This window comes from Lampetra planeri, chromosome 1, assembly GCF_965212315.1.
Source record: "Lampetra planeri chromosome 1, kcLamPlan1.2.h2, whole genome shotgun sequence".
In the NCBI taxonomy this organism is placed as follows: Eukaryota; Metazoa; Chordata; class Hyperoartia; order Petromyzontiformes; family Petromyzontidae; genus Lampetra; species Lampetra planeri.
The window spans coordinates 7,680,509-7,693,262 of NC_136107.1; the positions used below are offsets into that span (position 1 = coordinate 7,680,509).

Sequence of the window (12,754 nt, forward strand, 5' to 3'; positions counted from 1 at the left end):
TTGTTTCCTCATCAGCAATGTATATGTTTGCTGGAACATGTGCCTTAAGTGTCACCAGATGAAACCTTTTTACTTATTTCAGACCTTATTTAAAATGCCAAACACCTGGTATGGTAATACGATTTACATCGTTTTGCCGATGCGTCGCACTTGTATTATTACTGTGCCATTACTTGAATTGCGTCGTCTCAACCTCGACTTGTGGCTGACGGCATCATCCAGCCTTTCTCGTATCTGTCGCCTCGGCCTTCGCCTCCGCCTACCCTGTGAATTGCTTTGAGTTGACATCGTTTCGATATTCGTTGCACATTTCAGCAACGCATCGCCAAACGTAAACCGGGGTATTACTGTACCACTGTTTTCACCAAAATCTTTAGGTTATGTATTTGATCATTTTTCGATTTAAAGCTTTCGTGACTGCAGGGATTCATCTTCTTGGTTCTTTCGGTAAAGTCACGTAGAAGGGAAGTAATACACTAATAAAAATAAAACATCATATTTTATTATGTTTTATTTTCATTAGAAGATGTATTTGATCATGTTGATGCTTATGGGGTGAAGTGTTTTGGATTATGCTATCTGTGTGGGGTTTCAATGTTCAAACCCTTTTAGCACCCCTCTGCTGCAAAGGTATGAGGCACTGTATGCATAATATAACTGCGATTTAATGAGACATGGGCAAGGTACTTGTATCCCTTCAATCGATCATGCCTTTGTTTTTGCCCAGTTATTTCATTCCTGCCCCCCCCCCGTGTGCAGTGCCGGCCTTCATAGGTGCTTGCTCACAGCACTTGCACCAACAGTCTGTTCAGGCTCGACAGGGAAATCCTTTGTCTTTCTAATTAACATCTGCATTTTTGTCTTCGTGGGGGAAGTATATGGTTCTTTCTGATTGGCTGCAGAGAATAACAGTGGTGTCCTCGCCTAGTTTGTGTCTGAGAGGTTCTGGGAGGAGTTTTTGCTTACTCCAGTTAAATTGGAGGGTAATGTGTGTGCGCGCCAACCCTCATGGGGGAAATTTACTCGTTACATAAACAATACAGAACCCTATCATACACAAGTGTTTAACTTGGCGAGGTTTTTTTTTGGATCCTTCGGGAATGTAACTTTATTATTCTGTGAGCTTTTATTCAAAGGCTGGTGTTAGCCTGTCTTATGATCGATGTTGGTTCACTGTCTTTCATGTTCATTATAGATTTGCATTCTTTTGGCATTTCGCATTTTCAAAGAATCTTCAAATATTTAGTTTTCATTAGAAAAAAAATCTAGTTGAGGAGTTGAGTGGCCGTGTTTTTTTTTACTCTGGCAGTCGGCACAGTTCATCCTGGTGCATGAAAGTGATATTCTGGCACCACAAGTCGTGGGGAGTACACGGTGCCAGTGGTTCGCATGCAGAGAGGGCTTCTTGCTGCCCCGTGCCTGACGATTGTTGGCGTAATGAGCACAGGTTGTAATCTTGGCCAGGCTGTTTTGTGGGTTTGCGTTCCTCGGCTACTTGCGCAACGTGGCTTGGCGCCAGCCACCGCAGCCCCCCCACCTGCATGGTGCAATGTCGTGGCTATAGGTGCCTCCCGAGGGCTGGCCGGAGTCGTCGTGTTTCTGGCAGCAACTGAGCGTCTGTTTTGGCTACGAACTATGGCAGAGAAACCTGGTAGATGTGATATCCTGAACCCAAATAAACACCCTATTGTTGTGAAATCGTTTCTCTGGAGAGGGTGTTGGATATAATATGAAATGTTATCGAATTTTGTAAGAATAGAAATGAAGAGGGGGGCGCGATATTCATTTGCATAAGTATTGTATAATAATGATGGTGATATGGTTCCTGAAAGTGGTATTTTCTGCAAGTGTTTTTTGCTGCAAACAACCATTCTGCAAGTGCTCGCAAATTAAATAATATTTTCTGCAAACGTGCCAACAGCACCCCCATTATAAGCGTGTGGATTGGAGGAGTTATTTTCGGTGCCATCGTTATTTGTGGTTTTGCAGTCGGCACACTGCTCTGCTGCAGCTCTGGTCTGGGCGGTCCATGTGAGAAGCCGTGGTGGCAGCTGTGAGTGCCGTGGCCCGTAAGTGGCGCTGTAATACAAAAAGTTAAGACTGCTCGGAGTATATAAAAAAAATGTATTTAAATTTTTTTACCCACGTGACTTTACCGAAAGAACCAAAGAGTATGGATCCTTGCAGTCACGAAAACTTCAAATCTAGACTGCTAGGAATAATTGGCAACTCTCATTCGTTCCATGTATGGCGTGATTTTTGCGTTAGGTTATATATATCTCTTCAAAAATCGACAACATTAAATACACTTAATATCCTCAATTATCAACAACGTTTTAATTATGAGAATAGGTTTCCCCTTTTTTCTGGCAACAAAACAGGTGTTAAGATGTTGAACCACCAAACTGAAACCTTTTACAATGAATCATGTCTGCATTAACCACAATACTTGTGGTTAGAATGCAAACAAAAAAAGTACTCTGATAATATATGCATTGTCTTTGAAACTGATTGGTCCACATCAGAGACCGCTTTCTTTTGAGCCTAGCCTTTTGGCGTCCTTTGGTCTAACACTGTTTTGAGACGAGGCTCAAAAAGCTATCTCTGGTGTGGACCAATAAGTTTCAAAGACAATGCATATATTATCAGAGTTTTTTTTTTGCATTCTGACCACAAGTATTGTGGTTAATGCAGACATGATTCCTTGTAAAAGGTTTCAGTTTGGTGTTTTAACACCTTAACACCTGTTTTGTTGCCATAAAAAGGGGAAAACCTTTTCTCATATTTTGGTACTGGCAAAGGAGGTCCCATGATGTAAACGTATTAAATAATTTTCAAGAATTCAAACTATTACATTAGTTGCACATATTAAAATAAGTTATAGGTTTGCCGATCCAGGGCACATTAAATCAACAGGTATAAAACATTAATTTATCAAACATACATTTTCTGCGTTTAAATGTCGTTTTTTACATGTATTGAAAATCAAACACAGCAACAGATCATGCCATATCCATGTGCTTCAAATGAGCAGATTTCTCTAAATGCATTTGCATTGGAACTGTGAACCAGTCTCGCCCACTAGGGGGTGTCCTTGCGAGGAGACGCGAGTTTAGGAAATGTGAGACATTGGATGGCTGTATTCAGGAAGAAGTGGTGTTTTTCACTGCTATTGATTGACTTGTTTATTTTTTGTTAACGCGTTCCACATTCAAAGTGTGTGGCTATGCCTATCAGTCTAGTGTGAATGGTGTGGTGACTCTCTTGTAAAGATGATCGAATATGCATCAAACCTGTATATATAGCCTCTTGTTGCAAAAGTCCTTTCTTGTTCAGCAGTTCTACGTCTGTATCTGTCTACCTGATGACTTGCTTGTGTTGCAATCGAAACGCCGTAATTTATTTATTTTTTCTACCTACGTGACTTTACCGAAAGAACCAAAGAGTATGGATTCCTGCAGTCACGAAAACTTGAAATCAAATAAAGAATGCATCAAACTGCAGTGTTTAGTATCGCTATTAGAGCTCCCAATTTGAAAGCCGACCAAAATATGGAGAAACAAGCCAGAGCTATAATGACCATTTACAATTAATGCAACTCCTTTTGCTTTTACAGCTATCCATCAGCTTCCAAACCACTGGTATGTTGGCAAGTTATTTGATGTATGTATGTTGAACTTTTGCACCGTATGTAGCCAACCGTGCTAATCGGATGTGCTGCTGTGGTGCAAAAATAACAACTTGACACCATTCGTTAATAATACTGGATTTCAGAAGTAGGCCGCGACGCCCAGCAAAGCCATGATCTGCTTTATGAATGTTTGTGATCCTACAAGTGTGATAACACTCCTTCTCCTTGTTGCAGGACCTGAGCTCATTTGCCATGCCTGGGCTGGAGATGGAAGCAACCAGCAGGGAGAAGGAAGCGAAGGAAGCGAGGGAAGCAAGCAGCCGGGAGAAGGAGAGAGGATATTCCCACATGGTACCAGACTTACTTGGCACACCCATGCATGCACCAACAGCCATCACTCGCGATACCACAACTCTCACCTGCTACCCCTCAATCAGCGCCACTGCTAACATGAACTCAATTTTACACATTATACAAATGTATCGGTTAGTTTTATCGTCCACCATTCGACTTGTATTATTTTTGAATGTTGAATAAAAGACGCTATGTCAGCCTGAAATGCCGTATGTTATTGGTAGGTATCACTTGCTGTACAAATGTTATTATCGTTCGTTCAATGAAAACGGTTCTGGGCTTAATGACCATTGACTGTAAACTGTCCACAGGTCTGATTCCACATTGGTGTACTGATGTTGAATCCACGCAAATAGTTATCTTAGAATATCCGAGGTGGGCAAAAGCATTGCTGGATCAAAGCCATTATGAAATGACCATGGACTCGCAGAACTATTTAACAGGAAATACTGGATGGTCATCTTCCAGGGAAACATTGGCAATAAGTGAATCTGGTGGAGGCAGTGCTCCTTGGTTGAACGAGTCTCGGTAGGATGGCACGCAGTGGCGGCTGGTTTGTTTGGGGAGCTGAGGCCGTGGCCCATGTAAAATAGCTTTTAATTGATCACTTTCCCAAAATGTTGTACACTATTTTCATTTGTAAATATGTTGATTAAATTGACTAAGTTAAGTTATTGGATTTAAAACAAATTTAAATTACATTTTTAAAGGTTGAATTTAGAATCCTATCCAGGGCACAGTCTTCTCGTGCCCCAGGTTAGGTGGCTATTTCTGTGCCACTTTGACCGGTTCGATGCATTCCTCCTTTTAGATTAGTTCTAGATTTGAAGTTTTCGTGGCTGCAAGGATCCGTACTCTTGGTTCTTTCGGTAAAGTCACGTAGGTAAAGAAAATACAAGATAAAAATAAATTAAATCACCACGTTTCGGGCGCAACACAAGCGTCCGTCATCAGAGGTGGGGACAACCACCGCAAGAAACAATTGCTGAAGTCGGCCAGGGGGGGGCTGATTGTGACAAGGGATTATATAGATGAGGAAGGGGGGAGGAGCCAAGGGGAGGGCGTGGGTCAGAGGAGAGTGGCAAACAAGATCCCAATGATGAGCCCACAAAAATTGGGCGGCTGCTTAATCACATCCATGGCCAATCACAAATTGTCATTTCAAGGTCATCTGCTTGGGCTTGCGCCTCTGGCTCTTAGCCCTTTCTCTCTCTCTCTCTCGAGTCTCCTCTAACTGTATCCTCCGTTTTTGCAAAATATTGTCATTGTAATATCTTTGCTCAATGTTTTTGACTAATTAATTTCCTCAATATTAATTGAATACAAATGATTAAAGTTGGCCTATCATTGGCTATATGAAAATGGCTTTTACCAATGAAACTAATGTAATTTTTACATACATTTCTGGATAAGTTGAAGGCATTGTTATATTGTACAGATTTAGAAATTTGTAATCTATACCATACTCGTCATTTACTGTACAACCTGAGTTATTGTAATTAATTCCTTATACCCACGAGCCTCGCTTCCACCCCCGTGCTGCTGGGACCACCCCACCAAAAATTTGAGCCACCAGTCGCCACTGCTGTAACGCTTTTGCAATTAATGGATCCTTTTGTGGTTGCGATCGCGGTCTAAGGGTGCCTGTTGTGAAATGGTTGTGCAATGCTGAAACACGAGCACCTGTACAGTTGGACATCACTAATGTGGTTGTTGCTAATTAATATTTGTACCAGATCATACACGTGAAAAGTCATGGCATAATTCTGCCTGACACCACTTTCCCTTCGTCATTCCCAATCACTGCCACACCAATTCATCATGTTATTATCACCACACCCACCTCCCTCAAAGATGACGTCTACACTGCAGAAGAAACCCCATGTTTGTGGAATGGTCTGTAATACATATTAATTATGCTTTGGTTATTTCGGTAAAGTCACGTAGGCAGTGGAAACTGCTGGATTATTTTATTTTTTCCGCCTGAGGACGACCGCTTGTGGTGCGATCGAAACGTCGTGATGTTATTTTATATTTTATTTTTCTACCTACGTGACTTTACCGAAAGAATCAAAGAGTATGGATTCCTGCAGTGACGAAAGCTTCAGATCAAAATATTAATTAAAAATATCTATCATTCCTGTCGCAGTTCTATTTAGTTGACCAATGTTTTTGGGGCTTTGCCGTTTTTCTCGTAAACATGTTGACAATGGTTATTCTTACGTAATGTAATTTTAGCTACTGAACACCATGCGAGGGATTAGTTTGAGCTCATACCATGTATTTCACTTGTTAGTACCACCTCGGGTGGCATAATTTTTAGTCATTCCAGTTTCGTTGTGTGGCCAATAACAGTGAATTGTGACAATCTGAAACGAGTGAACTTCGAATATTACACCTAAAAATCAGTTTTTCTGAAAGTGACAGTCCCTCGACTCTTGGCATAGCATAGCCTCTTATTATTGTACTGATAAAAGGTTGATGGAGAAGGGCTTTTGCTAAAGTGTGTGTGTATACTCAACAGAGGCAAAAATACTTCCAATACAAGCATGTTACTGGTAGGAACCTCCTGGTTACACCAGCCCACGGGATTATTGTATCAGTCGTGCAGGGAGGGTGGGGAGGGGCTGGTCACTCCGTGGTGCCCTTATAAAACTCAACGTTTAACCGACTCACACCGGCTTGTGCCCGCCCACAGTCGGCCTTATTTGCGGAATACACCACGCCGCCGTTGACCCTGGCCATTGACCGAACAACCCAACGTTCCTACCAGCTCCCTCCGCAGGAATGTGTTTAAGAGAAATTTAAGAAGTTGCACTTGACTTAATTTAAATAGCTTTTCCATAAAGGATAGTCATTACAAACTCTAAAACATTGCCAATTGGCCAGAGGGGGCTTTGAAATTATAATGCTGCCCCCAAGTGCCTCTGGTTGGAGTTTCTGTTGTTGTTGGGTATCTCTATTCATGACATGGGTCATGAATTACAATCGTACTGCTCATACTTCACTGCACTTGGAACATACTTTCCATGTTGCAAGAGCTGTGCTGGTGGTTGCAGCTGTATGCTGTTAACCCTGGTTATAAGGGGCACAGTCCAGGCTGTACCCAGGGTTGTTTGTCACTTGTAGGATTTAAAGGCACGTGTTTGCTTGCAGACAGAAAATTTGAGTTTTATTCACGTCACCTCTGCATTTCAAAGGCACCTGGGGCTATTACTTGACGAGGGTGCATTTCTGCTGTTGTGTTAGCAGTCTGTGGAAATTGTTTGTTTAGCCTTTTTACATATGAACTTCTTTGACACCGTATATAGCCAACCGTGCTAATCGGAGCTCGTGCAGTATAGGGAAAGGAAAACACGTGGGATGGATGGGAAAATCACTGAAGTAGTCTTGCACAGATCTTTGCAAAAGTCACAGCAATATTTGTAGCACTCGGTATTATATAATTTTCATTCAAGCATTTATTCAATGACACATTTCCTTTTACATTCCAAAATACATTAACTTGAATTGCTGTTTGTACAAAATTATAAAGTCTCAAACTGCTCTTTTTAAATACACTCGACAAACTTGTTTCCAAATATATTCATACCTCGGTACAAAATTAAACCGCAAACTATGATTATGCCCAGTCTTTGTGCAAACCAAGATCCTCATTTTAGGGGTGCCTCGTCAGATTAGTGCCATGAGCACTGTTTTCCTAGTAGTGCTTGGTGCTGCTGTTGCAATACGCTGTCAGCACGCCAGCACGTAATTGGTTCCGTGTGCATTAAACGGCGAATAATCCAGTGCTTATTGGTGCGGGAAGGGAGCGCTGCATATTGGAGCCCCTGAGTCATAAATAGAGCCATTGCACCCCAGGGCACGTTGTGCCGAGGGCCGTGTGCGCAACTTTCCGGTGCCACGTGGGGAACTGCGTGCAGTCTCTTCTACCATGCGCACGGAGAGCTCTGTAAGCGACTGTTTTCCAGCATGCATGGCACCGCGCACATCACCAGCAGGAAGGCACTGCAATCGCGCGCACAGCAGCAGCACCGCCACACACAACTCTACCACTGCCTGGGATGGCAATGCAACACAAGGCAGCAGCAGCAACATGCATGGTAGACTGTAGCTTGTCTTCATTTTGGCTGAAGAAGACATTTTTGTTTTGATATCTCATCTTTGATAGATGTATATAGCTTCTTAGTCCAATGTGATATACAATAATTATACAATTGTACATTGGATAACAGTGAATAAAATAGAGTGGTTATTAAAAGTGGTGGTGTAGTTATGGTGAGAGTAAGGAGGACAGGTATAAGTGGTTGGGGAGGGAGGTAGGGGTAATGCTAGGGATTTGGGTAGGTCCTACCTAGGGGGGCTGGGCGGGGAGTCGCAGTAGGATAGGGAAGGGAGAAGAGATGAGTTTAAAGGGGCGAATGGAAGCAGGTTGGTGAAGATTATTGTATATGCAGTGGGAGTTGGTTCCGGTGAAGGGGAGCAGGAAGGGAACCGGAACAAAAGCGTGACTGGGCACAGGGTGAGTGATGCAGATGTAAGAAATACAACTTTGAGGCTTGTTAAATAGTGTACTTTGCCAACTATAAAATCGGCATTGCAATGTCTTTAAATTGTATTTTATTGAACAAGTATTTCTGGTTGATTTACATAGCAGACTCTTGAAGCTCTAATTCTATGCTGGTTGGAATTTTATTTTCATGATCACATGTTCACTCTGTGTGCGGTACGCCTATAACATGGACTTGGAACCTTGTGACCTTTATGATATTTTTTTACAACCTTGTCTTTATTTGGAATGTCATATTTGTGCCTAAATTTGTTTCTATTTTACATTACCTCGGTTTGCGTGGCCTGTGCCATTTTTTTTTTTGGCTCCCTCCCAGAATCTTGTTGGACTTCTGAGCCATGCGTGCGATTTCCAATTCAGACGGATTCTCCTTCCCTTGCTTTCTACGACTAACATTGCAACTTGGGCAGTTAAAATTTGATGGTAATAAAAAGATTATTGTTGTGGCTTGGGTAAGTATTCCCGTTCGCCCCTGTCATCACATTTATTTAATGTTTGTAATTCACAATGTGGTTGCGCACTTTGTCGCCAGGTGTCCCTTTTTTTTTACCACTGAAGTTCCCCCTTTGTTTTCCAGGACATGGGCCGCAGAAGAGTGGAACGCACGGTGAGTAATGACGGAGACTCAAGCATGCAACCCAAGTCACCTACCTCCCCACTGAGCCCCCGCGGCGCAGAGGGAATCGCGGGGCCTTCCTCCCCGCGGCACAGGCCCAACTTCGCCGGCCTCATTCGCCCAGGCCATCACTACAGGGAGAGGGGTGCCACGAAGGAGCCCCAACACAAGGATTGCAGCCAGGCGCAGCAGCTGGTCTCCACGTCCCCTTTGGGAGCACGGTTGTTGAACCGCAGCAAGAAAGGTGGGTTTAGTCTTGGTGCGTGTGCTGTTTTTGATCCTGCGCTCCATGAAAGGGGATTAATGTAATCTTGCATATGTTTAGGGTCAAGTGTGCACGGTTGTGCCCGTGCACTCACATGGTCATATGTAGCCCCCACACATTGGCATGCCTTGCGTTTCTTAAAACAAAACATAATACTTGGATTTAGCCTTTTAAAACTTGATTTGAAGCTTTTGTAACTGCAGGAATTACTGCTTGGTTCTTTCGGTAAAGTCACGTAGAAAGAAAATAAATTAAATAATCGAATACGACGTTTCGATTGCAACACAAGCAGTCATCAGGTAGAACTAAATTTAAGAGAGACGAAACACAGACACTCTGTCTCCTGTGTCTCTCTGCTTGTGTCTGTCTGTGTGTCTCCGTGTCTGTTTTGTCTCTCTCAAATTTAGTTCTACCTGATGACGACTGCTTGTGTTGCAATCAAAACGTCGTAGTCTATTATTTAATGTATTTTCTTTCTATGTTACTACCAAAAGAACCAAAGTTTTGCCTTTTCCTCCACTATCCCAGTCTCGCTTTAATAGCTTGCAGTTGCATGTATTGAGTAGTAGTACAGCCAATATCCACTTTGCCTCTGATTTTGCAGGGTACAACTTTTAAATCTTTTAATCTAAATTTAAAGAGTGTTCATGCATTGGCGCTCTGTCCATTTGTCTGTAAATAGAGATCACTAACTCTTGTAAAGATAATCCAATGTAAACGAAATATTATTATTAAGTTCTGTTTTCTGTTAGTGATATAATTTATAGACAGCCAGGCAATCTAACAAGCATTCACCAAAACTCCTCGACAAGGATTCTGAAATAAAAAGTACCATGCATGCAGAAAAAGAATACATCCATAAATGGATAAGTCTATGAAATATACTACAAGAACTGCCATTCGCCACTAAGTGGCGGTAACGTCACCGTGGCGCTTGTGCTGGCTATGTGCACTTTAAGGCCCCGTGAAGTGTCGAACGCTTTCTGGCAGGAGGTCATGGAACAGACCCAGGTATCGTACCATGGGTTGACGAACTGAGATTACCGGCAGATGCACCACCTGTGCCCCCTACTGTGCCAACTTTGTGTGTTTTTTAGCTGCCCGGCGCTGCGCTCGTTGTTGCTCCTCTGCCCTCCGCTTTGCTTTCTTATTTTTATCAAATAAGTGTGCAAACAGATGCATAGACTCAATTTCAACACTCTCCGATGGTGCTGGCTCCATAGAGGAGCAGTGCCAAGGAAATGTGCCCCCTCTCGGCCAGCACTCTGTTTACTTAGTTAGGCATCGTGCAGTTTCTTCCCAATCACTTGTCTGACGGCCAGTGGTGCATATTCAGGCAATGGGAAGTGGTCCGTGGAACTGAATACAATAATTTGTTTTGGACAACACGCATCTTCTTCACTGCATGGTGATTCGTGGAAGGGTTGGTGGTGCATAGGTCCAGAACGTTTGTGGAACCGCTGGATTATACGATTCTGCTCCTCCCCCGATTTGGTGGAGGTGTGACTTGCCGATGGGCGGATACATGCACTCAAAAGCCATCTCTGCTGCTGCTAGTCTGTTCCACCACTGAAAACCCAGCTTCCTCCAGATTCATTCTGAAATGTAGTTTTGTTGTAAGTGCACTTAAATCACTACTTGATGTGATCAGTGAGGGCAACACTGCCAATCTTTGATGGGATGGTTTTGATGGCATTTCCACTTCATACGCCGAGTTGATGGACACTGGTGCTTACTAATGGCGCTTGGAGTCTCGGCAAGGTAGACCATGGTTGCTGTGCTCTTTTGTCATACACGTGACAGGGCATGGACAGAGTGCGACCTCGTCTACTGCGGCATCCTCCTCTTCCCGCCCTCCGCGTGTTGGGTTCCCGCTGGAGGCGTACGACCACGAGCCGAAGCGGCCGGAGTTCCGCCGCCGCGCGTACTCGTCACCTCCCGAGCCCAGCCAGCGCCCACGCGCCTACACATTGGTTGGTTGTGCTTGCCGACCCGTTTAATAATAAAAACGCCTTGTGGCATGTACGCATGGGAGACGTAGAGCACGCACGTACATCGGGAACGTTTCTGCAGGCTGGGGGCGCACAGGGCAGTTGGTGTGTACACGTGCATACTGAGCAGTCGCGTGTACACATAGTAATGTTCCCACTTTTGATGTCGGCAGGAGATGCTTCCTCTGTGGCAGAAGTGTCCATTGGAAAAGCTTTCTGGACAAATCTAATGGCAGTTATCTTTCTAAAGTTAATGTTTAGTAATCGTCATAAAAACAAGTCTGCAGAGCGGTGGTTAGCACATGATCGTGATTAACATGGTGGCTGGCGTTCACTTTCTGATATTAGAACCAGTCGAGGCTCCTCCCCTTTAAAACCATGTGCCAACACACTGAAGTATGGTCAACCACCCGTGAGCAACACGTCATTTGAGCAGTGACTTAACAAATGGGTGTAAATTAATATTTATCCCAAAATAAAAAAAATTATTATAGTTGAATAATATTGATATAAATAGTGATATGGGAATATAAGGACATACTTTTCCTGGTGCTTTTTTAGATTAATTGTACAAGTAAATTAATATTTACTTTTGCAAGGGATGTTAATGATATCGATTAGGTCACTGATGTGAATGGACGTCACACCGGTTTCTCTGTGAATGTTTAGGACAACAAGCGCGGTATTATGCTAGCTTTCATCACTTTCACGTTTCTTTGCCCTATGTATAAATAATAGAAGTACATGCTTTACTAGTTTTCATCTCGCTCAATAAATAACAAAGTATGTATACGACCATCGTGTAATAAAATATAACAACACTAGCATTTAATATACTGCCAATGTTTTATATATTTATACACACTTTAATAGAGCTCTTTTCATTAAAGGGCTTTTTAGTCTGATCATAGCTTATGGTGGAAGGCCAAATGTATGATCTTGAAGCCCCAAGGGTCCTTGTATGTTGTGGTACATCAGGAATGGATGGTATACACATTGACAGGCCTTGAAGAACTGTCAAATGTATTTGGTTACCCTCAAAATTTAATAATGGTCCCAGCTTAGGCACACCGCCACTTTGCTTTGAGAAGGAACCGGATGACCCTATGGACTTGATTTTTGTTTGTATATGGAAGCAACTTCTGATGTCCAGATAAATAACAATTGAAACTGATGAGCATATCTACTTTATTAAGTGGTTAACACACTTTTTTTAAACATTTAACTTACCATTGTATGTTTGACCATGTTTACACTACATTTGTGATAAAATTCGATCTTATTTACCTGCATTCTGACTGACAGATTTCAGCTTTTTGAAAGCCTA

At 42.7% G+C, this 12,754-nt stretch overlaps 1 protein-coding gene across 5 annotated transcripts in view; it reads left to right on the forward strand.

The window, feature by feature from the left end:
- The window catches only part of LOC144735952 (5'-AMP-activated protein kinase subunit gamma-1-like), a 46,727-nt gene that overhangs the window by 16,519 nt on the left and 17,454 nt on the right, over positions 1-12,754 (forward strand). For 4 of the 5 annotated variants that reach the window (XM_078618668.1, XM_078618588.1, XM_078618761.1 and 1 more), the window contains 3 exons: positions 3,866-3,982; positions 9,133-9,415; positions 11,240-11,409. In XM_078618668.1, coding sequence (XP_078474794.1) covers positions 3,866-3,982; positions 9,133-9,415; positions 11,240-11,409 — 570 coding nt within the window. Of the gene's footprint in view, positions 1-3,865; positions 3,983-7,915; positions 7,938-9,132; positions 9,416-11,239; positions 11,410-12,754 lie in introns of those variants that run through there. The other variant, XM_078618840.1, reaches the window with a different exon arrangement.